General features: G+C 59.2%; 4 protein-coding genes across 7 annotated transcripts; 3 read left to right on the forward strand and 1 right to left on the reverse strand.

Moving 5' to 3' along the window:
* The first annotated feature begins 2360 nt into the window (after positions 1–2360).
* Positions 2361–6430, forward strand: TBX10 (T-box transcription factor 10). Its single transcript, XM_021685273.1, has 7 exons — positions 2361–2788; positions 2901–3002; positions 3437–3608; positions 4877–5032; positions 5337–5404; positions 5619–5713; positions 6141–6430. The coding sequence occupies exons 1-7, from the start codon at positions 2361–2363 to the stop codon at positions 6428–6430; spliced, it is 1311 nt and encodes a 436-aa protein (XP_021540948.1).
* A 1412-nt stretch (positions 6431–7842) lies between these two features.
* Positions 7843–9984, forward strand: NUDT8 (nudix hydrolase 8). 2 transcript variants are annotated; one of them, XM_021685135.1, is made up of 4 exons: positions 7843–8161; positions 8795–8927; positions 9461–9538; positions 9632–9984. In XM_021685135.1, the coding sequence occupies exons 1-4, from the start codon at positions 7968–7970 to the stop codon at positions 9857–9859; spliced, it is 633 nt and encodes a 210-aa protein (XP_021540810.1). In that variant the 5' UTR covers positions 7843–7967; the 3' UTR covers positions 9860–9984. The 2 variants fall into 2 exon arrangements, with proteins under 2 accessions (XP_021540810.1, XP_021540811.1); XM_021685136.1 differs by having other exon boundaries at positions 7843–7995.
* A 1538-nt stretch (positions 9985–11522) lies between these two features.
* Positions 11523–15835, forward strand: LOC110576204 (double C2-like domain-containing protein gamma). The gene is made up of 10 exons (XM_044919507.1): positions 11523–12330; positions 12503–12582; positions 12659–12730; positions 12946–13055; positions 13148–13283; positions 13416–13469; positions 14843–14994; positions 15091–15172; positions 15358–15454; positions 15530–15835. Exons 1-10 carry the CDS (start codon positions 11925–11927, stop codon positions 15658–15660), a joined length of 1320 nt encoding a protein of 439 aa, XP_044775442.1. The 5' UTR covers positions 11523–11924; the 3' UTR covers positions 15661–15835.
* A 405-nt stretch (positions 15836–16240) lies between these two features.
* On the reverse strand, positions 16241–21835 carry NDUFV1 (NADH:ubiquinone oxidoreductase core subunit V1). 3 transcript variants are annotated; one of them, XM_021685134.1, is made up of 10 exons: positions 21636–21835; positions 20476–20558; positions 20226–20396; positions 19327–19510; positions 18412–18601; positions 17582–17794; positions 17224–17390; positions 16877–16958; positions 16502–16647; positions 16241–16400 (listed from the first exon to the last, which is right to left on the reverse strand). In XM_021685134.1, exons 1-10 carry the CDS (start codon positions 21705–21707, stop codon positions 16314–16316), a joined length of 1395 nt encoding a protein of 464 aa, XP_021540809.1. In that variant the 5' UTR covers positions 21708–21835; the 3' UTR covers positions 16241–16313. The 3 variants fall into 3 exon arrangements, with proteins under 3 accessions (XP_021540809.1, XP_044775617.1, XP_044775618.1); XM_044919682.1 differs by having other exon boundaries at positions 21663–21784; XM_044919683.1 differs by having other exon boundaries at positions 16241–16340; positions 16529–16647; positions 21636–21784.
* Between the last annotated feature and the right edge of the window lie 2532 nt (positions 21836–24367).

Raw genomic sequence — 24367 nt, forward strand, 5'->3', positions numbered from 1 at the left:
CGCTGATTGGGCCAGGAGACCCCGAGTGACTGACCACCCTCCCAGCAGGCAGGGGCCCCTCAGGTGGCAGCTGCAGCCGGCGCCCCGCTGAGCAGGGCTCCTCCAGCAGCCAACGTCCAGGCTGTCCCCATGGCAGGTACCGTGTAGGCAGCCGAGGTGGCCCCACGGCTGGGCTCAGGCTCCGGGGTGATGGGGCAGGGTAGGGATTGGGTGTGGGGACCAAGGAAATCCCGCTGGACCCAGGTCCTGGGCCAGAGGGTGGGGCAGGGGCACCCCACGCTGAGGCCTCAGATCCCTCCAGGGCAGGGCTGATGGGCTCACAGCCACCCAGGTACAAATATAGGGGTGCTGCCGGGCAGGGGTAATGAGTCATTCCTGAGAAGGGAAAGCCTTTTCAGGCATGGGCGACCTTGGGCCTGTCCCCTCCCCTCTCTGGGCTTCACCCATTGAGTATCAAGGTTGTGGGGGTGGGGGAGGAGCTGGACAAGAAGCCTCTAACTTCCTCTCCAGACCTGACTCCACGCTTGTGGGAAATCGTCAAATCCTGACCCCAAGGGGTGCCTACTTTGAGAGGAACCAGGCAGAGAACAGGCCCCTCCTGAGTTCCTGAGAGCACTCAAGGGTGGCCTGTTGACCAAGGTGGGCAGGGGATGGGCTCATCGAAGACTCGGGAGCCAGCGACCAGCCTGCAAAGGCCCCAGGCCCAGGGAAGCCCTGAGCCTCTCCCTTGGGGACCCAGCACCATGGATCCTGGAGCATTGGTTGCCTAGGTGATGGGCCTGCCCCCGCAGGGCCTTTGAACAGTGGACAGTTGCCCCCATCTGACAGCCTGGTCCAGGTGCTGAGGGACCTCAGCCCCTGTAGCCTTCCTGTCCCTCTGGGGAATGGAGAGCTGATGTGGCCCCTCCTTCAGAAGGAGGAGAGACGCACCCACTCCCAGACCGCAGCCCCCCCAGGGGCTTTTGTGAGGGACCCCAGGCCGAGCCCCACGCTCAGATGAGGCACCTGCTGAGTACTGGCTCTGGCTAGGGTGCGGCTAGAAACTAACAGTCCGTGTTTCGGGACTTTTTTTTCCTAGTGTTAATTTTTAAATTGTGGTAAAATGTACATAACATCAAAATTTCCATTTTAGCCATTTTTCAGTGTAGAGCTCAGGGGCATGAAGGACATCCACGCTGTTGTGCACCCAGCACCACCATCCGTTAGAACTCTTGCCTCTTGCAAAACTGAAACTCTGTCCCCATGAAATGCGCACTCCCCTCCCACCCCCTCTGCCCCCGGCAACCACCGTTCTCCTCCCTGTCTATGAATCGGACGATTCATGGAATCGCTCAGGATTTGTCCTTTTGTGTCTGGCTTGTTTCACTTAGCGTAACGTCCTCAAGGTCCATCTGTGTCATGGCACACCGCAGAATGTCCTTCCTTTTTAAGGGGGGACAATATTCCGTTGTCTGGATAGGCCATAGTTTGCTCATCCATTCATCCATCAATGGACATTTGCGGTGCTTTCACCTTTTGGCTATTGGGAACAGTGCTGCTGTGAACACTGATGTGCACATATCTGTCCAGGTCGCTGCCCCCAGTTCCTTTTGTGCAATTCTCCATTTCTAGGTAAATGCCTAGAAGTGGAATTGCTGGATCGTATGTATGGTCATTCTGTTCTCCAGCAGCCGCACCATTTCTCATCCCGCCAGCAATGCACACAGCGCTCCAACTTCTCCACATCCTCGCCGACCCCTGCACTTTTGCTTTGTTACTGGTTTTTGTTTTGTTTTTGGTAATAGCCCTCCTCATGGGTGTAAAATAGTATCTCATTGTAGTTAGGATTTTTTTTTTTTTAAAGTAGGTGGCGGCAAAACTTTTGGCCAAGGCTTGTACCAGGACTGCTTATCAAAAACTGGAATTTTTAGGGAAAAGGGAGGAGGCCAGAGCAGAAAGACGTTAGGATGGGCTGCTGGAGGCAGGGTTTGGGCAGGTTTTTGAGGTCAGACACAGGTGAGAGTCACTGGTGGTGATTCCAGGGTCTCCTCTCGGCTCAGATCTCCCGGAGCAGCACCAGACAGCTGGGTGTCCGCGGAGCTAAGACGCTCCTCCCCAACCCCACAACCTCACATAGCCTATCATGCATAACAGGTGTCCTTTTTGAAGGGTCTGCTGTGCTCCAGGCACTGTAATCCATGGACCCTATGAGGCAGGTATTAAGAACCCCGTGTGACAGATATGGAAACGGAGGATCCAAGGGGTGAAACAATTTGCTCAAAGCCATGAGGCCACTTGATGGCTCAAAGATTCCCTGGGGAACCAGACAGGCCCTGTCTCTGGCCTCCTGAGCTTTAAGTCAGCATTTACCTCATGAAGTGATGTTCAGTCAGGGGGACTCTGGGAACACAGGCCTAGCAGTCAGGGAGGGCTTCCTGGAGGAAGAGGCACTTAAGTGCCACCTGAAGGATGAGAGCTGGCTTGGTGGCAAAGGGGTGAGGCAAACAGGGGGACAAGAAGCCTTTCATCCTTCCTCCCCAGCCTTCCTCTCTGCTGGCCTTGGGGCACTTGCGTCCTCAGAGCCCTACACCCTGCCCATGACCAGCTCCAGTTGGGAGCCCCGGCTGGACTCCCCATTCCCGTCAGGCCCTTCCACCAGCTCCACAGGGGCCCAAGTTGTGGCTGAGCCCAGCAAGCAGGGCCCCAAGAACCCACGTGTGTCCAGTGTGACAGTTCAGCTGGAGATGAAGACTCTGTGGGAGGAATTCAACCAGCTGGGCACAGAGATGATTGTCACCAAGGCCGGCAGGTGTGAGCAGCGGGCGTGTGTGTGTGTGTGTGTGTGTGCGCGCGCGCGCGCGGCAGGGACAGGGGGCCGTGCTGGAGCTGCATTTGGGCTGCTGAGCACCTCTCTCCTGCAGGAGGATGTTTCCCACCTTCCAGGTGAAGATCCTGGGCATGGACACACTGGCTGACTATGCCCTGCTCATGGACTTCGTGCCTCTGGACGACAAAAGATACAGGTCTGGGGGCTGGCCAGGGAAGCAGCTCAGAGAGCAGGGGCTGAGCCAGGAAGGAGACCCCTACCTGCACTCTGGGGGGAGCCAGGGGCCAGTCGGAGCAGCATCAGGGAGGCCTATCCTGGGGCAACAGTGGAAGCCTGAAGGCAGGGCGGGAGCCCAGCTCAGGGCAGCCAACAGTCTCAGCAGCAGGTGGGTAGCGGGCTAGCCTGGGCAGGCAGAGTGGGCTAGCCCAGTGCAGCCACAGGGAACTCAAGGCCGGACAGCATTCTTGGGGTCTCCCGTTCCTCATGTGCAAGATGGGGATAGTGCATGGGCACTATAGTAATGTTGAGGGATGGCCCCTCTGCCCCGCCGGCCCTGGCTCCAGGTGGGGGCAGCAGATGAGTGCCGTGGGGTACAGATGGGGCCCCCCTGCCACCTGCTCTGCCCCCCAGGTACGCCTTTCACAGCTCAGCCTGGCTGGTGGCAGGCAAAGCAGACCCAGTCACGCCTGGTCGTGTGCACTTCCACCCGGACTCGCCGGCCAAGGGCGCGCAGTGGATGCGCCAGATTGTGTCCTTTGACAAGCTCAAGCTGACCAACAACCTGCTGGACGACAATGGCCACGTGAGGCCCAGCCACGGTGGGGAGGGGTTAAGCCAGGGCTGGGGACACTGGGGCCTGATCATAACGAAGCCTGGGACCAGGGCTAGCCATGTCGTTAATACCCAGGGGCCTTGGTGCCCAGCACCCTCACCCGCTACTGATGGCCAATGCTGGTGGCCAAGTTCACCTGGCCAGGGGTTGGACAGCACTGGGGACTGTCCAAGCAGGTGGGTAAGTGGGCTGGAGGTGTGGGAATGTTCCAGCAAACACTGTCCTCCTTGTAGACAGTGTTTATGGAATGCCCACCACAGGCCAGGCCCATGGTGGGTGCAGGAACACAGCATTGTTTCCACTTTGTCAAACAGACAAAGATCCCTACCTCCATGGGGCTCACCTCCTGGGGTAGGGGGCAGATGGTAAGCAAAGAATCCAGAAGGTCCTGTGTGTAGTGTCTCAGATGGTGATAAATGCCAGGAGAAAAAGGAACCAGGGAGGGGGTGCTGAGACAGAGGTGAATTGTCCATTCGGGGGGGGGGGTTCTAGAAACTGCTGAGGCAATATTTGAAGAGAGATCTAAAGGAAATGGGGAAGGCAGCCTGTGCACACAGAAGTGGGAGCTGTTGCAGGGGACAGAACAGCAAGTGCAAAGGCCCTGAGGCTGCAGAATTTTGGGCCAGTCCATGGGGGAAGTGCAAGGAGGCTCCCATGTGGCTGAAGTGGGGTGAATAGGCGAGATGGTTGGAGAGACCCTGAGGCTGCCAGGGCTGATCTGCAGAGCCCGTAGTCTATGGAGAGGGCTCTGGCTTTTACTCTGTGCAGTGGTCACAGGAGGCTTTTGAGCAGGGGGTGACAGGCATCAGGGAGGCCTCTCCTGGGGCCACTGTGGAAACCTGATGGCAGGGGGAGCCCAGCTCCCCCTCACTGGGGTTGCTGTGCACAGAATGGACAGAGAAGCTGGGTGGAGGCAGGGAGACTGGCCAGGAGGTGGCTGAGGAAATCCAGGGGGACATGATGGTGATCAGGCAGAGTGGAGGTGGTGGGGTTGGACAGGTGGTCAGATTCTGGATATTTCTGAAGGTAAAGCTGACATCGGGATGTGGATGTGAGAGAAGGCAAAGTGGCAAAAATGCTCAGGCATAAAGGGGCCCTGCCACAGAACCGTAGGCTCTCAAGGCCAGACTCGGCACCCCTATTATAAGAAAGGCAGTCTTCCCGCCCTGCAGAGGACTTAGCCTTGGGGAGGGTCTGCTGCTCCTCCCCTGCACACCGCCTTCTGCAACCCCCTCCAGATCATTCTCAACTCCATGCACCGCTACCAGCCCCGGTTCCACGTGGTCTTCGTGGACCCACGCAAGGACAGTGAGCGCTACGCCCAGGAGAACTTCAAGTCCTTCATCTTCACGGAGACCCAGTTCACGGCCGTGACAGCCTATCAGAACCACCGGGTGGGTTGGGCCACAGCTCACGAGGCAGCTGCCAGCCCACTTCACAGGCACGGAGACTGAGGCCCAAGGCTCTGAGCTCCCACGTGCTCACAGAGCCCTGCCCTTCTCTCCTTCTCTAGGACTCAGCGGACCTCTGCCCTCGATCATTCCCCTGCCATCATGCCCAATGGCTCCTGGGCTGAGGAGCCCAGGTCCCAGGGCCTCCTGATTGGGGTGTCCAGGGAAGATGGGGTGGCTGAATGTGGGGCCCCACAGCCTTTCCCTGGCTCAGGGCTGGCCCATAACCATACTTTCTCCTCTGCAGATCACCCAGCTGAAAATCGCCAGCAACCCTTTTGCCAAGGGCTTTAGGGAGACTGACTCGGACTCCTGGTACTGTCTGGGCCCTGACAGCTCCGCCCGGCTGCCCTAACCCAGCCCCTCACCCCCCATCCCCGGGGCCTCTCCTAAGGCCTTGGCTCCTGCCCTTCTCTGAGGGTCATGCCCACTGACTCGTCCTGGGGTCCCACTGCCTGACTGATCACGACCCTTGGCCTGGGCTCTCCCCCTGGCCTCCTGCCTCCATTCCTGCTTGTCGCATCTTCAGGACTGTATCTCCACGAGCCCTGCTCAGCATCCCGGCCCGGAGTCACAGCAGCCTCAGCTCCTGCCTGCTGAAAGGCCCCGCAGAGCAGGAAAAAGGTTAGCCCCCCGGAGGACCAGAGCATGCACGGTGGGCAGGAAGTGAGCTGACAGGGCCATAGGGCCTCCAGCAAGGGGCTTCAGAATGTTCAGCAAGCCCACAGGGCACCTGTGTGGACAAAGAGGAGGAGGTAGAGATTTCTGAGACAATTTGCGATCAAGGGCAGAGAGAACAGGACAGGGACAAGGTGCCAAGAGCAGGGGTGGGAGGTTCACGTGGGCTCGCTGGAGGAGGTGGCTCCTGAGCCGGGCCTTGAAGAACTGGGAAGGGTTTAGATAATGAGAGAGGGTGGGGAAGAGGGAAGGGAGAGGGAAGAGCAAGAGCAAAGGCTGAGAAGGGGAGGAATGGGATGGGAGCAGGGAAGGAACAAGGGAGGCTGAGGATGTAAGGGGAGGTCTGGGGTCTACTCACCATATCCTCCCTCAGACCCCAGCAAAGCTCTGGCCTCCAACTCCAGGACATCTGCCCGGACGCACCATCAGCTGCTGTCCCCCACTGAGGCTCTGCTGGCCCCAGCCACCTACCAGCCCCTCAACTACCAGGGCCTATACCCTGCAGCCTCAAGTCCCCTCAGAATCCCAAGGGCCCGACCAACACCATATCCGCTCCCCAATATCCAGGCTGACAGAGATCAGGAGGGCCTGCCCCTCCCAGCTAGGCTGGGGCTCCTGTCCCCCACTGCCATGTGCTTGGGGCCTGTCCAGGACCCTCAGTGATGATGAGGGCCCTGTGGACAGACTCCTCTTGCCCTGAACACTACCCCCTCCAGCCTTGCCTCTACAGAGGCCCTGTCCCCTTCCAAGGAGAGCAGGGCAGGTGGAAACCTAGAGAGGGAGGCTACCTGTCCAGAATCACAGCAAGGCTGAGAAGGTGCCAGGCTTGGAAACAGCCATCTCCCCCCAGCCTGTCCCCTTCTGCCTTGAGGGGTGACTCCTCCAAACCCTGCTTTACCTCTCCCTTTCTCCCAACATTAAACCATTTGGCATGAATAGTCCGAGCACTTCTGTCCCCGGGGCTGGGGGGGGGGGGAGGGACCCAGGAACACCCAGACCCCAGATAACGGGCTGCAGACATCCCAAAGCTCTGCCCAGTGCCACTGGTATCCCTTGGAGCACAGTGATGGCGAAGGTGGACACTAGCCAAGGGGCAGGGCTTTGAGTGAGGCTGCAGTTTCTGCTCCCGCCTTATGTGTCCAGATGAAGACTGAAACTGCAGCTCAAAGAGGCAGCTGCTCAAAGTCAATGCAAAGCATGGTGACACCTGCCATTCCACGTATAGGTGCCCTGCCCAAGACTGGGGTGGCCTGGTCCTGAGAAGCCGGGGTCTGGAGGGACGCAGAAACATGACAGGCAGTGACCACAAGGGCCAGGCCAAGATGGGGGGGGGGGGGGGGGGGGAGGGGGAGGGACTTGAGAATCCAATCAAGACTTGAGGCAGGAGAGGTTCACAGAGAGGTGACATTTAAACCAACACCTAAAGGAGCAGAAATTGCGAGGGAAAGGGGCGGGGAGGAGGGGAGACAAGCTCCTAGCGGTGGGAAAAGCAGGGCAAAGGCCTGGGGCTGGAACGGGTCGCTTGGAGCCCGACGGCGCGGCGCGCACCACGCAGAGGAACCAGGAGAGGAGCCCCAGGGGAAGCCGGCTGGGCACTCCTCCCGCAGCCCCTGACGTCCCCGGCCTCCAGGAGGGGCGCCCCGTGGATCCCCGAAACGCTGACTCCGAACATCCTGGAGCACTTCACGTTAGGTCCTTAGGAAAGGGACGGGCACACGTGGGCGTGGAGGGACGCGGGGCCCGGCAAAGCCTCGAAGCCTGACACCCCGACTCCCGAACCCCGCCGTCACAAGGGCCGGGTCCGGAAGCTGGACGCGCGCCACGCGAGAAGCTCCACGGGCTCTGAGGCACCCCCTCCACATCCTCAACGCCAGTTCCGCCCTCAGCCCAGGCCCGCCCCTCTGCCGGAACCCAAGTCATCGGGAATCGCCCCTTCCGGCCCCGCCCCACCAACTGGAGGCCAGGCCTCTCCCTCAGGCCCCGCCCCTTTCCGCTGAGGCCCCGCCTCTTGCGTAGGCCCCGCCCCCAAGAGGCATAGCCAGTGCGGCTTCGGAGCCCCATGGGGCGGGGCGGGGCGAGGCGAGGAGAATGCTCCCGCGGCCCCGCCCAGCTTCCCGGGGGACGCGGAGTGCGAGTGCTGTCCTTCCCCTTCCCTCCCGAGGCCCGGCGTCCTCCGTGTCCCGGCTGCGCGGGGCCGGACATGCAGCCCGACTGCCTGTCAGCGGAGGGTGAGCGACGCTGCCGGCGGCTGCTGGCTGGGGCCACGGCCCGGCTCCGCGCGCGCCCCGCGGCGGCCGCGGTGCTGGTGCCGCTGTGCTCGGTGCGCGGGGTCCCGGCGCTGCTCTACACGCTGCGGTCCAGCCGCCTGGCCGGGAGCCACAAGGGTGACGTCAGGTACACCGGCAGGGAACTCCTGTCCCTGCTGGGAGGACCGGAGGGACCTGAGCAAGGCGCTTCGCCTCTCCGAGCCTGGGTTTCCGCCTCTGGGGAACGGGTCTGGGGAGAGCCGCGCCCCGCGTCCCTCCGCCCCGAGCCTGGCGCCGCGGGTGCTCCAGTCCGGTCGCCACGCCGGACCCCTCGAGTAGCGTCCCGCACCACCTCGGGCTGGGGACACCTCTCGGAGCTGTGCCCGCCTCTCTAAAAAGGCAAGACCCCGCCCCCTGCCGGCGACTCAGGGTTGATTCGGATCCTGGAGCAGAAGCAGCTCGCGGGGCGGGGCTGCCTGGCTTCCCGCCCTGGTCCCGCCCCCGTCCCCGGTGGAAACTGGGGACGCACTAGGGTCATAGCGCCACTGGGGCCACCATAGGCAAAAGTTGCGTGTATGAACTCCAGGGCTTCACCCTTACCCCTGTCGTTCAGGGGGGTAAACTGAGCCTGGAGAGGTCATGTGGCTTGCCCGAGGCCTCACTACAAACTGGAGGCAGAGACAGAAGATGCTTAGGTGGATGACTAGCCCTCTGCCACAGCTGTCACCCCCACCCACCAAGGCCCCAACAGACCAAGGACCAGGCTTCCTGTGCTTATCAGTTTCCCAGGAGGCAAATGTGACCCCACTGACCAGGATGTGGTGCACACAGCCCTAAGGGAGACCCACGAGGAGCTGGGCCTTACTGTGCCTGAGGAGCATGTGTGGGGCGTCCTGCGGCCTGTGCACGACAGGGTAAGGCTGCCAGACCCTGAGGCCACCATCAGGGACAAGGAGGGTGGTCACGGCCTCTGGCAGGCAGACGGCATGGTGGAGCACCAGACACCTGCCTGGTGGTCCTGTTCCATCCCCACACAACCCATCAGGGAGGGGCCAGGGGTATCTTAGCTCCTTTTCACTGGGGATCCTGAGGCTCAGTTCTGGGGCTGGAGGTGGCCTCGGGGTAAGCCAGCTCTGCCCAGCTTGGTGGAGGAGAGTTGGGGAAGGCTTCACAGGGTAGGCAGGGATTGGATGATGAGTGGGAGATTTTAGGGGAGTAGAAGTAAGGGAAGGTTATTCTAAGTGGAGGGAACAGTCTGCAAAGGCCAAGAGGGCTGGATGGCTCTAGCGAGTTTGAGGGCCCTGAGTTAGTCAGCATGGCTGGAGTGAGCTCAAGGGCAGGGGCCTCCAATGCTGACAGGCTCTGGATGGAAAGGTGGGGGTCTCCCTCTAGGCTCCCCTCCCCAAGACCAGGCCTCCCCTGACTGCCTGTCACCCTCCTGCCCCAGCAAAAGGCCAGCGTGGTGCCAGTGCTTGCTGGTGTGGGCCCACTGGATCCCCAGAGTCTCAGGCCCAACCCTGAAGAGGTGAGTGGGGAGGAGGGTGGGGGGGCCAACCAACTGGGGGAGGCTCTGTCCACAGCAGTCTTCCATCCGCCCTCTCACTGCCTCCTTCCACAGGTGGACGAGGTATTTGCACTCCCCCTGTCCCACCTGCTGCAGGCGCAGAACCAAGGGTATACACACTTCTGCCTGCATGGCCACTTCAGCTACACGCTGCCTGTCTTCCTGCACGGGCCCCACCGTGTCTGGGGGCTCACGGCCGTCATCACTGAGTTCACCCTGCAGCTGCTGGCACCTGGCGCCTACCAGCCCCGCCTGGCCAGCTCAGAGCGGCCCACGGGCTGAAGTCCTGGCCACAGGCAGCCCCTTCCTTCACCCTGCCAGGCCAGCTCCATTCACGGACTGAATAAAGAGCTTTTACCAATTCTGTGGCAGCTGCATCTTCTGCACTGGGGCCTTGACTTTGGGCAGACCCCATGGGACAACTGGCCTCCTGGCTGGGGTGCCTCTGTCCCATCACACTGTTACCCACTGACCAGTGGGCACTTATTAAGTACAGGTACTTGGCTTTCACCACAGCCCTGAGGTGGGGCCAATGCTGGCCCTGGCCGGTGAGACGAGGGCTCAGAGAGAAGAGACACCTTGCCCAAGATCACCCCAAGCTAGGACTTGGGCCAAGCCCTCTCTGACTCTAGAGGCCACACTCAGCCACTACTCAGCCAGTTCCTGCTCCCACCTCTGTGTGTAGCTGACCCCATGCCAGGCTGCAGGAATCCAAAGAGGAGCCCCACTTGTTACTGCAAAGTTCCAAGACGCCCAGCTCCTACCATGCACCAGGTACTATGCTGGGGCCTTATCTTCAGATGCTGCCCTGGCCTCTGGGCGTGACTCAGTTCCTGGGGAAGACCTCAGAGCAGGTCCCACATAATCATGTGATTGTATATTAATTAATCACAGATAATAGTGGAATTATACATCAGTTATGTAGACCAGAGAGAGGTGGTAAGCAGTCTGACCTTGTCATGGTGGACTGGGCAATATTAGCCAGGACAGGTGATAGGAAACTCCACCCACTAGCCGACTTTGCCAAAAGAGGATAAACTCGAGATACACTACCTTCAGGCATGGCTGGATCCAGGGGCTCAGGGGCTCTCTCTTACTGCGCTTTCCACTGTGTCAGCCTCACTCTTGGAGAATCTCTCCTCTGCAGGGGTGAGAGGTAAGGGGAGGGCAACAGCTGTAGGGTGGCACAGCACCAGTGTCCCATCAACAGAAAACAGAGTTCCTCTCTCTGGCCGTTTAACCCAGTTGTACTTCGTTGGCCCTCCCTGAGCCTGTCACATGACCTGCTCTAGTTGGAATTAATTGTTTGGCAGGGTCTGTGGGCAGAGAACTGGGGAGCAGGATGAACCTTCTAGACTGAGACTAGGGAAGGGGCAGTCCCCAAAGGACCAATGGGAAGAGAGAAGAGAAGGTTGAGTAGGTAAAAAACCAGCCAAGTTCCCCTGCAGAGTGACCTTGAAACCAAGGGTGGGCAAGAGCAGGCCAGATCAAAGGGCAAAGGAGGGAAGTTGGAGCAGAAGGAGCAGCATATGCACAAAGTTTGGGGTGTTCGAGGAAACAAGACTAGCAATGTGGGGGTGGGGAGGGGCTCCACCACTCAGGGGCCACCATGGGGTGTCAAGGGGACATGCTTCAGTGGTGGGTTAGGATTTTGTTCCAGGCTGGGAGAGGGGCAGACAGGTGTTGAAGTGATATGATTCGTGTTTTGTAAAGCTTGGGCTGCAAGAGGCCCGGATTGCAGACGCCCTCCTCCTTGGAGTCTCCTCCCTGGGCGCCCATCCCCGCTCCACAGGAGCCCTGTCACCTCCACCTCCCGTGCGCCCCTTCCACACCTCCCAAAGTGTCCCCCCCCACCACCATCCACTCCTACATACCTCCCCACGTGCACCCTCCCCCAGCATCCCTCCTGCCTCACCTACCCCTTCCTTCACGGGCCCCTCCCATTGCCCCTCACACTTCACACCCCTTGTGTCATCTCTGGCCCTCCAGACTCCTCACCTGGGAGCAGGGCGCATGATGGTAGTAAAAATAACTCTGACAGTGTGTGAAGTGGGGGTGAGGGAGGTGGGCGGCTGAGCGCCTGCACTAAAGAAGGGACCCTTGGGGTTGAGGGCAGAGAGGTGCCAGCCTCCCGAGCCCCGCCCCTTCCCCCTCCCTCACGGGTTCTGGGAGGCCCTTTGCTCAGGCTCTTGCTCTTGAGGGTCACCCCAGTCTGGCTTATACTCAGCGAACCAAACCAGGTGGAGGAGCTCACAGAGCGGTGAGTAGCCAGGGGCCTAACTACCAGCACCCCGGGGGCCTCCTTCAGGTTGGAGCCCCCCACTTCTCCCCCACCCCACCTGCTTTGATGCTGCACTCTGTCCTCAGGTCCTGGCTGCCACCCAAGACCCCCCTCAGCGCCCTCAGGGATGCCTCTTCACCCTGGCTCCTTGGCCCGCTGCACTCCCCCCGTCTCCAGCCCGTGGGGGCTTCTCTGAGTCCCTGCCCCCATGTCCAAGCCCCCATGGCAGGCACTGCGGCAGGGAGCAGGGGGCAGCCACAGCGGGTGAGCATGCAGGAGCACATGGCCATCAATGTGAACCCCGGCCCCATCCGGCCCATCCACTGCATTTCCGACTATTTCCCACACTTCTACCCCTTCACTAAGCACACCCTGTGCACCCCAGAGCCGCACCCTGCAGTGACCCCGGCCATACGCTCTGCACCCCAGCCGCAGCCTGACCCAGAGCCAGAGGGAGATTCAGACGACAGCAGTGAGTGGGGGCAGGGGACCAGGGGAGCACTCCTGGCCTGGCCTGGCCAGGGTAGGGTTTGGGGCATCCCAAGCATCCGACCGGGGAGGGGCAGGGCAGGAGCCATGGTGTCATTTGGGGTACGGGGCAGGGGTCGAGGTAGGAGCTGACCCTGCCTGCCACCTGCCATTAGCTGCCCTGGGAACACTCGAGTTTACACTTCTTTTTGACACGGACAACAGCGCCCTGCACTGCACGGCTCACCGTGCCAAGGTGAGGATGGGGGCGGGGGTCTATGGGCAAAGGGCCTGGGCCACAGGCCTGCCTCACATTCGTTGTCTCTTTTCAGGGTCTCAAGCCACCTGCCTCGGGCTCTGTGGACACCTATGTCAAAGCCAATCTGCTGCCAGGGGCCAGCAAGGTGTGGGTGACACCCAGGCCCCTACTAATGCCCCTTGGCCACACCCAGCCCAGAACACCCACCTGGCCCTGCCCTGCCCCTCCCCGCCAAAACCTGGACATCAGGCATGGAGCTCCCCATTGCTGGGATGTGCAATGGGGGGCCTACCAGGGCGGTGGGCCAGAGTGGGGCTCTGGGGCCCAAGGAGGCCCTGATCCACCCTACCTTGCCCCCAGGCCAGCCAGCTGCGGACCCGCACGGTTCGGGGCACAAGGGGGCCTGTCTGGGAGGAGACACTCACCTATCATGGCTTCACCTGCCAGGATGCGGGGCGAAAGACTCTGCGGTGAGGACCTGGCCTGGGCCACAAGGCGACAAGGCTGAGGTGGGGGGTGGGGGGAGGCTTGCCCGGCCAGGGCTGACCCGGGGGGCCACCAGGTTGTGTGTGTGTGAGGACCCACGGCTGCGGCGACGGCGGCGGGCGCTTCCCCTGGGGGAGCTGCGGGTGCCCCTGAGGAAGCTGGTGCCCAATCGAGCCAGGAGCTTCAATGTGTGTCTGGAGAAGCGGAAGCCGGTGAGTGGGGCTGGCAGAGGTTGGGGTGTGGGTACCAAGATCCTTGTGGTGGGGAAGCTGGAAAGGGGAGGAGCAAGGAGGGGGACCCTGGGCAATGTCTGGCCAAGGTGACCAGGCTCTCTGCTCTTTCAGACCAAGAGGCCCAAGAGCCTGGACACAGCCCGTGGCATGTCCCTGTATGAAGAGGTGGGTAGGACGGTGGGACCAAGCAGGGATGGGGGGGGCAGGCCTGGGGGCCCAGGCTGAAGTGCATCAGGCAGGGCCTGAGGTGGGCTGAGGGGGTGTGTTCAGGCCCAGGTGGGCTTGGGGAAACTGAGGCCATCTCTCTCACAGGCCCTAGCATTCGTAGCCCCAGGGAACAGCCAGACCCCAGTGCCTGGGCAGGGAGGGTGACACCCCGGCCAGAGCAGCCCAGAGCAACTACTGGGTACTGGGTCAAGCAAAGCCCTCAGAAGCAGACACACAAGCCAGGTGGAAGCAGAGGCTGAAACTGGTGGGCTCTGTCCATGGCCCAAGTTGGGAGGGCAGGTCAAGGTCCAGGAGAGAATGGACAGCAGGTGGGGCTCCCTGGCTTCTAGGTCGATCCCTAGGGCATTGTGGGTACCATTTCTGGGGCTAGTAGCCCTAGACAGGCCCTTGTCGGGAGGCAGAGATGACTGCAGGGGGCCCTATGCCAAAGACCAAAGGCATGGCCAGAACCCCAACCCCACCCCCAGCTCAGCTGGGGCGAGGCACCTGCAAGGCTGAGGGCAGGCCCTCCCCAGCTCCTCTAGGACAGAAGGGCCAGGTGCTGCTGTCTGCCCCCTGGTGGAGCCGCAAGTTGCTGCACCTGCCAATTAGCCAAGGCCAGGCTGGCAAGTCCCACCCAGGTGGGGCAGGCCCCCTGAGAGGCGCACTTCCTGTCCCAGCCCCGCGACACAGAAGCACCACTGTGCCAGGCCGGTGCTTTTATGGAATATCCTTTACTGAGAAGTGAATGTGAGCAAGGCGGTTAGGCTTTCTGTAAACTGAATCCTATGTTAAGTACGGGAGAAGCACATTCTTCCTGGGCATCCTCCCCAAGTCCTTTGCAAGCACCAGGGGCTGAGGGTGGCAAAGGCCATTCAGTCCCCTGGGCGGTGGGGGGGTGAAGAGGGTGGGGTTTGTAGCTTTTTAGTGACCTCTATGTCAGTCGGGTAGAGAACAGCCTCTTGGAGCTGCTTCTGTGACACGGGGGAGGGTGGCGATGGGCGCTTAGTGAGAGGCCACTTAGGAAGCTCCTAGCATGTTTGTGCCACTCAGACACCAGCCCCCTTCCCCTCCGTGACAAAGATGCCCTGGGCTGACCAGTACCGTGGTCTGAGCAAGCCCCTCCCCTTCGCAGGCCCTGGAGGGTCCGCTGGATCTGGAAGTTCCCTTCCAGGGCACCAGGCCAGTGACTGGTTTTGGAAGCAGAATCATGACATCAAATTGTTGGCCCCTGATCTTTCTGCAGCCAGCTCAAGTTGTCCCGTGGGGGCTGACAGTGGCGGGTGGGCGGGCTCTGGGCTGCCCCCGCTGACCACAGCCCACCCCTGCAGGAGGAGGTGGAGGCCGCAGGGGAGGAGCGCGGGTGCATCCTGCTGTCCCTGTGCTACAGCTCTCGGCAGGGCGGCCTGCTGGTGGGTGTGCTGCGCTGCGCCCACCTCGCCCCCATGGATGCCAACGGCTACTCGGACCCCTTTGTCCGCCTGTGAGTGTACACGGTGGACAGGCAGGTGGGCAGCGGGGCTTCCCCAGAGCCCCTCTCCAGGGCCACACCTAACCTGACCCCATCTTTCCCAACCAGTCTCCTGTGTCCAAATGTGGGGAAGAGATCTAAATACAAGACCAGTGTTCGGAAGAAGACCCTGAACCCCGAGTTCAATGAGGTAGGCCAAGGTCAGATGGAGGCAGTCCTAGCTGCTCTGGGGTTGGGGAGGTCGGTGTTCTGTCTCACTCAGAAAGCACAAGTCCGGTCCCCTAACCAGAGCAACTCACCTCCCTGAGCCTGTCTCTGAACCTGTAAAGGACTCAAGGCCCCCTCCTTCCTGCCTTTCTGCCCCCTTCCTTGCAGGAGTTCTTCTACGCAGGCCCGAGGGAGGAGCTGGCCCAGAAAACGCTGCTGGTGTCTGTATGGGACTATGACCTGGGCACAGCTGACGACTTCATCGGTGAGAATGCGGGGGAGCGGGGTGAGGGACCCAATGGGCTCCCACATGGCTCCTGACCCCTGTCCCCCGACCCAGGCGGGGTACAGCTGAGTAGCCAGGCAGGCGGGGAACGCCAGCGGCACTGGTGTGAATGCCTGGGCCGCAGTGACCGCCGACTGGAGCTGTGGCACCCACTGGACGGCACGCCCCTCGAGCTCAGCGACTAGAAGGGGTACCTGGCCTGGCCCTGCTCACCACCCTCCCCAAAACTGACCCGTAGAGCTGGGAGGACCTGGAGCTGCCCCACCCACCGTGCCCAACCCCATGCCAAATTGTTTGCTTCCTTACCCCCCCTTTCAAATTCACCCCACTGCCAATCATGAAGCAAGAATAAACCTGCAAACCAGACCAGACCGAGTCTGCTCTTTTCCCTGCCCATCACCTCACAGGGCAGACTGGGCCCTGTTCTCCTTGCTCCCACCCTCCAGAAGCCCACACTGGGCCAGGCCCAGGTCTGGACCCCAGGCCACTGTTTTCCCCTCGTCACACTGGGAAAGCCCCGTTCCCGCCGCCGCTGCCATCTGCACTGAGGGATGGGCGCTCAAGATGATCTAGGACAGACTGACCAGACTGACCCACAGGAAGCCAAGGTGTGGATTCATGACATGACCTTGAGTTGACCTATCCCCACCCACAAGTGGGGTCCAAGCGGGGTATGGGAAGCCTCTAACTCTGTCTGGGAAATAGACTTCCATGAGTAATGGGCTACAGTGGCAGAGTAAAGAGCAAGGCCACAGAAAAGATGCATCAGGAGAGTGGGCAGCAGTGACTTTATTGTCCAGCCATCTGGACAGATGGACATCAGCGCAAGGCAGCAGGCTCAGGAGGCAGCTTGCCTGGCCTGGTGCTGCAGGGCAAACCTCTGCATCCGCTCCTCAAGCTCCGGCCGAAAGTGGCGGATCAGGCCCTGGAGGCGAGTAGGAGACACGGTGAAGCAGAGCTGAAAATCCCAGTACCCTAAGCCCTCAGCACCCCCACCCCAGTGCCCACAAGCAGGGCAGCGAGTACCTGCACAGGCCAGGCGGCTCCATCACCCAGGGCACAAATGGTGTGTCCCTCTATCTGTTTGCTGATCTCCCAGAGGGAGTCGATCTCGGCTGGCCGGGCGTCCCCCTTCACAAAGCGGGCCATCACCTTGTTCATCCAGTCCACACCTGCAGCCACGGCAGCAAGAGAGGGCCCGATGATCCTCAGCCAGGGCGTGGGGAATAGCCCTCCAAGGGTGTGGGCCATGGGGAGGGTGGGGCCGAGAGAAGCTACGGCCGGCGGGGAAGCAGCAGCTGTCCATTCAGTGTCCAGAGCCCACCCAACCTCTGCCCATGTGCCCAACCTAGGCCTAGGGTGAGCCACAGAGAAAGCCCCCACCCCGCCCCGGGTGCTCACCCTCGCGGCATGGGGTGCACTGGCCACAGCTCTCATGCTTGTAGAACTCAATAAGGCGGGCGATGGCTTTCACAACATCTGTCTGGGGTGACCAGAGACAATGAGCAGGCCCCTAGGCCGGAGCCTCAGCCCCCCAGCAGCACCCCGCTGATTCCGGCAGTGTTCTGGCCGCCTCCTCTCCGACCCCGGACATCCGGCACTGCCCAGACCCCAACAGGCATTCTCTCGGGGACGATTTCTCTCCTATCCCACCTGACTGTATCTCAGGTCACAGGAACTGGGATCCAAGAGCTGGCAATGCCCCAGGGAGGGGTACTGACTGGGTGGGGAGCAGAGGCGGCCCTTACCGAGCGGTCCATGACAATCACAGCGGCCGTGCCCAGGCCCGTCTGCGCCTGCACCAGCGCGTCGAAGTCCATGAGCACCGTCTCACACACTGACTTGGGGATCAGTGGTGTGGATGAGCCACCGGGGATCACAGCAAGGAGGTTGTCCCAGCCACCTATGACACCCCCTGGGACCACAGTCAGTCCCCAAAAGGATGGATGGTCAGGGTTGGGACCAGCACACCTGCCTAGTCCTGACCCCAGGACCTGTCAGCCCCTGCGCAGAGCTGCCTCAGGAGGCCATCCCACCCTGGCTCTCTTCACGGACATCCTGCCCTGCTCCTGCCCTGCTCCGGCCCTGGGTGGCCCCAGGCCTCACCAGCATGCTTTTCAATCAGTTCCTTCAGCGGTACAGACATCTCCTCCTCCACGGTGCAAGGGTGGTTGACGTGGCCAGAGATATTGAACAGCTTGGTGCCCGAGTTGCGCTCACGACCAAAACTGGCAAACCATGCACCCCCACGGCGGCAGATGGTAGGGGACACAGCCACTGTCTCCACGTTGGCCACGGTTGTGGGGCAACCGAACACTCCTGTGGAGGAATGGGATGAGGGACTGGTGGCCACCAGAGGGTGGGGACAGGTTCGATGAGGTTTCCCAGCAGTGGGGTCTGTCCTAGGGTCCTGCTCTGTGACCCAGCTCCCCTTCACCCTTTTGTCATCCCATCCCCGATTAGACCCCGAACTCTAGCAGGCACTGCACTGCCTTTTCACCCCTCTCCCCCTAGACCCTAGAGGGCTGGAGAGGAGCTTGGTGTCTGACATGGGGGCATGAGGGACTGAAGGCAGAGCCTCTATGTTGTTACCACCCTACTCTGGCCCCCAGTCCAGAAGGAACTCAGAAATCCCCTAAGAATGACCAGCGGGGGGGCGCCTGGGTGGCTCAGTCGTTGAGCGTCTGTCTTCGGCTCAGGTCACAATCCCGGGGTCCTGGGATCGAGCCCTGCATCGGGCTCCCTGCTCGGCGGGAGGCCTGCTTCTCCCTCTCCCACTCCCCCTGCTTGTGTTCCCTCTCTCGCTGTGTCACTCTCTGTCAAATAAATAAACAAAATCTTTAAAAAAAAAAAAAAAAGAATGACCAGCGGGGACCCGAAGCCAGATGGGATTCCACAGGACACAGCACAAGGCCCAGGATCAGGCCAGCTCTTACCCACGTCAGCAGGGAAAGGTGGCTTCAGGCGGGGCTTGCCCTGCTTGCCCTCGATGGACTCGATGAGTGCCGTCTCCTCCCCACAGATGTAGGCCCCAGCTCCACGCACAACAAACACATCAAAATCATAGCCAGAGCCGCAGGCATTCTTGCCAATCAGACCAGCCTCGTAGGCCTCTCGGATGGCCACCTGTGGGACAGGAATGTGAGGGCACCACTCCCGCCAGCCCAGGAACACTGTGTGGTGGGGAGGGGCACAGGCCCAGGAGCCCATGTTCACCAAAGTCCAGGCAAAGCTCCCCTTGGACATGAGCAGAGGATGCTCTGAGAGAGGGGTGGGGACTTTTACAATGTGTGTGCTACTTTTGTAATAACAACACTGAACAAATTCTCCAACTACATGTATTTTTAAAAGAAAGGCTGAGAAAATCATGAAAATTTTAATAAGCAGTTTCCTACAGATAGTGGATCTGTGGAAGATTTGTGTACGGGTACGGTTTCCTATCTTTATAATGAGCGAGTACAACTTCTGCAACAGTGGAAAAGACTCTTGAGGTTGGTTTTTAAATATGTAGCAATAACACTTATACATAATTGCTACTATGTGCCAGGCACTGTCCCAGTGCTGTTGCCGTATCCCTCCTCACTGTTAAGGCAAGAGCCTAATAGAATGGTGTGAGACTCTGGCCCTAGACCCATCATTACAGGGGCCACCAAGCTCAGAATGGCTGAAATGACCCCTTGACCCTTCTGCAGGAAAAATGCCTGCGAGCCCACCCCTGCCCCAGGAGTCACAGAGTCCTGAAAGCCTCCCAAGTTGAGGCTTTGAAACATACAGAAAGAGCCTGGAGGTGGCTTTGGGGGCCACACACACTGAGCACCCTCCCCTCTGCGGAGGCCCCTCCCCTTTCCCACCTGCAGATTGGAAGCCTCATTGTAGAATTCCCCTCGGATGTAGATGTAGGCAGCACGGGCGCCCATGGCCCGGCCCCCGACTAGGCAGCCTTCCACCAGCTTGTGGGGATCGTGGCGCATGATCTCCCGGTCCTTGCAGGTGCCTGGCTCCCCCTCGTCTGCATTCACAACTAGATACTTGGGCCTGTGGGTACCAGCGTATCAGTGAGGCTATAGGGCCACCAAGGCTGGGCCTTCAACTACACGCCACCCCACTCCACCCAAGGAGGCCTCAAAGAGGTCTCCTCTGATAGCCAGTCCCTCCCTGTCCTCCCAACATGTTCCCAGGGGCTCTGCTTGCTCACCATCGATGACAGAGAGCTCACTGCCTATTACATCTTTGGATGGCTATGACCACAGGAAAGGTTGTTCTGCTCGGTCCAAATGTCCCCTTGTGCTTTCCTAAGAGCCCAGAATCTGCTCTTGGTCACACAGAACCTTCCTGAACCTCTGCCATGTCTCTGGGGTCAAAAGGAGGTAAAGCAGCTGACGTATAACATTTGCTTTCTATGTGCCATCAATGTGAGGGCCAAAAGCTGTATGAATACTATCTATTTAATCCCTGCACAATATAATATCTACTTACAAAAAAGAAAACTGAGTTCAAAAAGACCAGGAGACTGCACAAAACTATATAATTAGAAGGCAGAATTGACCAATGCCTGAGTCAAAATCTTGTGTTGATTCTGCTACCCCTGAGGAAGACCAGATAGAACTAAGTCCCACCTACTTAAGCTCTGGTGACATTTTCTCATTCATTCAGTCTTAAGTTTCCAAGGAAAACAGCCCCAAGGCCCAGGTAAGCCACAGCTACCTCCAAGGCTTCTCCTGCAACCCCAGCTCTGCCTCCCTACACATACCTGCCATCTGAGGGTTTATTCATGAAGCTCCATTTGAGGCCAGTGGGGAAGCCAGCACCTCCACGGCCCCGCAAGCCAGATGTCTTGACCTCACCCAGGATCCAGTCAGGCCCCTTCAGCAAGATCTCCTTTGTCTTGTACCAGTCACCTCGACTCTGGGCACCTTTCAGCCTGGACAGAGTGGGAAAGGCACTGAAGGGGAGGCTCTGCTCCAGGACCACCCACCAAGCTAAGGACACCACCATCTCACCTCCAGTCATGACGGCCATACAGGTTGGTGAAGATCCGGTCTTCATCCTTCAGCGAGCCAAATGAGGTTTTCTTGGGTGCTGTCTGAAGACACAAAGGGTCAGGAGTCCCAGGACAGTTCTGGGGCCATGAAGGGCCTGGCCATAAGTTACAGATTCTTGGGTCCCCCTGATTAGATGGGGCTGGGCTGAGGAGAGGTTAGGGGCCTAAGCCTCAGAACCCTTCGTGGCATCATACTACCACCACCACTTAGTAAGCACTTCCTGATTAGCAGGCGTTAGGCTAAGCATCTGACATCCAAAACCCCATTTCATCCTCATAACCTTAAGACATGAACGATTTCCCCTGTTATAGAGGAGGAAACTGAGGTTAAGAACAAATAGAACTTATGGAGGGGCACACAACCAAAAGCAGTAGATGGAACTGGAACTCAGGCCTGTTGTAGTCAAAGCCCACACCTGAACCACAGCACCATACTATCTCCCTGCGCCCAGTGTGAAGTGTCCATTCACTTGCCTGGTTATCCTGCTGGACCAAAACTTGGTCAGACCAGGGCCTTACATTACTAACTCTGCTGGAAACAAAATGTGTTTACTGATGGAAAAGGAACGCTTCACTGGGCTGGGATACAAGGTGATGGAGGGAGACCCACTTCAGATAAAACTGATGAGAAGTGGGGTCTGGAATTCCACATCACCCAGTGGCAAGCACCCCAGGTGAGGGCTAAGGGTACCTGGCTTCCAGACTCCCATCCCCTTAAAGTCATTACAGGGAGCAGAACGCTGTATGGGGCATCAGGAGACGCACATCCTCCCCAAAGCTTGTTTTCTGCATCTGTAAAATGGGGCAATGACACCTTTACCCTGCATAAGGTTATGCCAAGGAAGGAACGAGACAAGGACGCTTCCCACCTGCAAAATTTTCCGCTATGTCGCCTGGCTGTTAAACAGGGAAGCCAAGGAGCCGGAGGGTTGGGGAAGTCAGCCTTCCACTGGGACCCATTCCCCTCTACACCTAGGCTGGAGCGGCAACCTTCCTGCTGGGCTGGGGAAATGAGGGTTCTCTAGAAGGCACTACAGACCGAAGAGACGGCGCGCGCAGAGGCACTGCAGCGAGACCGGGCCCTCGGACACCCCTGGTCGGAGTCAGGCCGGGCCTCACCGTGTTGCCGCTGAAACGCACAGACACCCGAGCGGGAAGCGACCCGCTGAGCAGCCGCCGTGTCGCCAGCATCGCGGGAGACCGTTCAGTCACCTCCCGCTGTCACCTTCACGGCCCCGAAGCTGAGGAACCGGCGCGCCGGGGACGCTATGCGGCGCACAGGAAAAACGTCACGCGCCCTGGCGCCGGCTGCGCGCCCAAGCTGCCCTGCGCCTCTCTCGCCCCGGCCCCGGCCCCGCTTCCACGTAAGAGGAAGTCTGGCGCGGCTGCTGCTGGGAAATGTAGTCCCATCGGCCTCGAGGCCCGCCCTCCACCCTCTGGAAGTTGGCGCTTAACCTCTCGCTCTTCTGTCCGGCCTGTTAACGTGTGCTCCCGGACCCCAGACTTTCTCTTTTTCTTTCTTTTCTTTTCTTTTCTTTTTTCTTTCTTTTCCATTTTATTTTAAACGCCAAGTAAACAAACGTGGCGTGACGCTTTCTGCTGGGTTCTGGTGTCTTCCACATTCTACAGGTTCTGCATTTAATGTGCACCTGTTGTATGCACAGGTGTACGGCCCAAGGAGAAATCAGACTGGTTACGGCCCGACGACCGTCATGATTGCGTTGTGATTATTCTGTCCTAGTCCAAGCCTTGACTGATCTCTCCCCAGCCCCACTTTGGGCACCCTTGGGCTCAGGGAAGTATTGCTCAGTAGGGGCAGAGAGCAGGGACAGCTCCAGAGGCAGGCAGGGGATAGTTGGTGGAGGTCTTAGGTTGCGGTGAGGCGGAGAGAGTGGAGAGAGTGGAGATGGTGGAGATGGTCAGTGAGTGGCACATCCTCTTGCCCGCGGTGCTAAGCTCTCCCAGCCAATTCCATCCTCAGCCCATCAGTAGAGCCTGGCACTTGACACTCTCGCTTGAAATCTTGGGAGTGGCCCCTACAGCCTTCACAGCCAGCCCCCCCTGGCATTTAAGGACTCCGCCTCTCCCCCAACAGAGTCATCAGGCCCAGACAACCTCACCCACGCAGCCCCTGCCCAGGACCTCCTCTTCTTGGGACTTTACTGTCCTCCCCTTACTCTGTGCTCCCCGGGCCTGAGGAGGTCATGCGTCCTTTGCTTTCTCTGGAAGTCTCGGAAGACTGATTAGCTCTTGTCTTTTCAGTTTGCTGGCACGCTTTGGCTGTGAGACGTTACCCTGGTCCGGTGACAAGCATGACCTTTTCAGTCTTTTCTTTCTGGCTCCTCTATTCTCTTGTCCCGTTGCCGTCCTTTTTTTGCTCTCCTGCTACTTACAAACTCATCTGTTCTTATTTTCTCAAATACTCCCCACAGCAGCCTAGAACAGAGTTAACTTTATACATGAGAAAAAAAATGGAGACCCATGGGGGTTTCATCTCTTGTCCATGCGCATGCGGCTGCCTAGTGGTAGAGATGGAATCAAATCGAGGCCTTTCTTCCTTTCTGGGGTGCCCTGTCCCCACCCCCACCCCCACCCCCTCACCACAAATGCACAGAACAACTAACACACGTGTGACACTCATTGCAGATGTCAGTGGTAGTCCCAATAAAGGCACCAAATCATCGGCACCTTGGCTGAGGTCTGAGTACCAGGCCCAGGGCCCAGCCGTTCTGGCCCCCAGCCAGCAGGCCCCCACTCCTGGGCAGGGAAAGAGATTGCCCAGACAGAGCTGGGGATTACACAGCTAATCCGGGGCTCCGACCTGAGTCCATGGATCCCTCCCTCTGGGGCAGGAGAAGGGGGGCAGGATGGAGCCAGAGGGTGGATTCCTTCCTCATCCCTGTCTAAGTGGGTCAAGGGAACACAAGGCCATTGGGGATGGCTGGGCATGGGGCGATGGGAAACTGAGAGTGAGGGGCAGGATCTCCTGTTCATCTAGTACCAGGCTCTGTGCCAAGCACTTGCCATGTGTCTTAATCTCCTTAATCCTCCCACAACCCAGGGCGGAGGAATGATGAGCCCCCGTTTTCAGAAGAGGACAGAATGTATTAGCAACGCTGAAGGGCTTGCCCAAGACAGAACAGCTGGCCACCCGAACTCAGCCTGAGGCTTCCTGACCTCACCCAGTCCCCACCCATCCAGAGCACCCCCTCGCCCACCAGCCTCCAGACCAGAAGCCACTGCGTCCAGCCAATTCTGCCTTCCAAATGCCTCTTGTTCCTGTGTCCTCCTGCTGGTCCCATGGCCATGACCGGTCAGCTTTCACCTGGAATTTTCCAAAGCATCCTTGAGGTTTCCCGGCCTCACCTCGCGTCTCAGCCCTTCCGATTCCTTCTCTACACCATGGAATGAGTGGGATTAAACGTCAGGTCCATTTTGTCTCTCCTTTGCCTGAGACCCTTGGTGGTTCCCCGGTGTCCTCAGGACAAAGCCCAAGATCAGATGCTGACCTCTCCAGTTCCAGCTCTACCCACACAAGCTGGATTTGCCCCAGAGGATCCATCTTCCTCCCGCTCCTCCTCCTCCTCCTGAGGAGCCCTTTGAATGTCACCTTCCCGGGGAGTTTTCTTCTACCACTTGATCAACTGTTGCCACAGGTCCGGTGTGATGATGGTACTATCGCATCTTCTCTCTTCTCCAACCCCCAGCCCAGAGCTTCTCAAGGGAGGTGGTTACTCAGTGTTGTAATCCAATTTTGTATCTGGAAAAATGAAAAAAAAAAAATCAGCATTTTTTCCTTTCTTGGGAATTTAAGATATACAGAAAAACAAAAAGAAAGTAGTAACATGTTT

Source organism: Neomonachus schauinslandi, chromosome 11 (genome assembly GCF_002201575.2).
Source record: "Neomonachus schauinslandi chromosome 11, ASM220157v2, whole genome shotgun sequence".
Lineage (NCBI taxonomy): Eukaryota > Metazoa > Chordata > Mammalia > Carnivora > Phocidae > Neomonachus > Neomonachus schauinslandi.

Coding starts and splice junctions, on each gene's coding strand:
- TBX10 (XM_021685273.1), top strand. CDS start 2,361: ATGTTCAGTCAGGGGGACTCTGGGAACACAGGCCTAGCAGTCAGGGAG. Junction 2,789..2,900: donor ATTGTCACCAAGGCCGGCAG/GTGTGAGCAGCG, acceptor TCTCTCCTGCAG/GAGGATGTTTCCCACCTTCC. Junction 3,003..3,436: donor CTGGACGACAAAAGATACAG/GTCTGGGGGCTG, acceptor TCTGCCCCCCAG/GTACGCCTTTCACAGCTCAG.
- NUDT8 (XM_021685135.1), top strand. CDS start 7,968: ATGCAGCCCGACTGCCTGTCAGCGGAGGGTGAGCGACGCTGCCGGCGG. Junction 8,928..9,460: donor TGCGGCCTGTGCACGACAGG/GTAAGGCTGCCA, acceptor CTCCTGCCCCAG/CAAAAGGCCAGCGTGGTGCC. Junction 9,539..9,631: donor TCAGGCCCAACCCTGAAGAG/GTGAGTGGGGAG, acceptor CTCCTTCCACAG/GTGGACGAGGTATTTGCACT.
- LOC110576204 (XM_044919507.1), top strand. CDS start 11,925: ATGCTGCACTCTGTCCTCAGGTCCTGGCTGCCACCCAAGACCCCCCTC. Junction 12,331..12,502: donor GGGAGATTCAGACGACAGCA/GTGAGTGGGGGC, acceptor ACCTGCCATTAG/CTGCCCTGGGAACACTCGAG. Junction 13,056..13,147: donor GCGGGGCGAAAGACTCTGCG/GTGAGGACCTGG, acceptor GGGGGCCACCAG/GTTGTGTGTGTGTGAGGACC.
- NDUFV1 (XM_021685134.1), bottom strand. CDS start 21,707: ATGCTGGCGACACGGCGGCTGCTCAGCGGGTCGCTTCCCGCTCGGGTG. Junction 20,397..20,475: donor TATGGCCGTCATGACTGGAG/GTGAGATGGTGG, acceptor CACTCTGTCCAG/GCTGAAAGGTGCCCAGAGTC. Junction 16,648..16,876: donor GTGCACCCCATGCCGCGAGG/GTGAGCACCCGG, acceptor CCGTGGCTGCAG/GTGTGGACTGGATGAACAAG.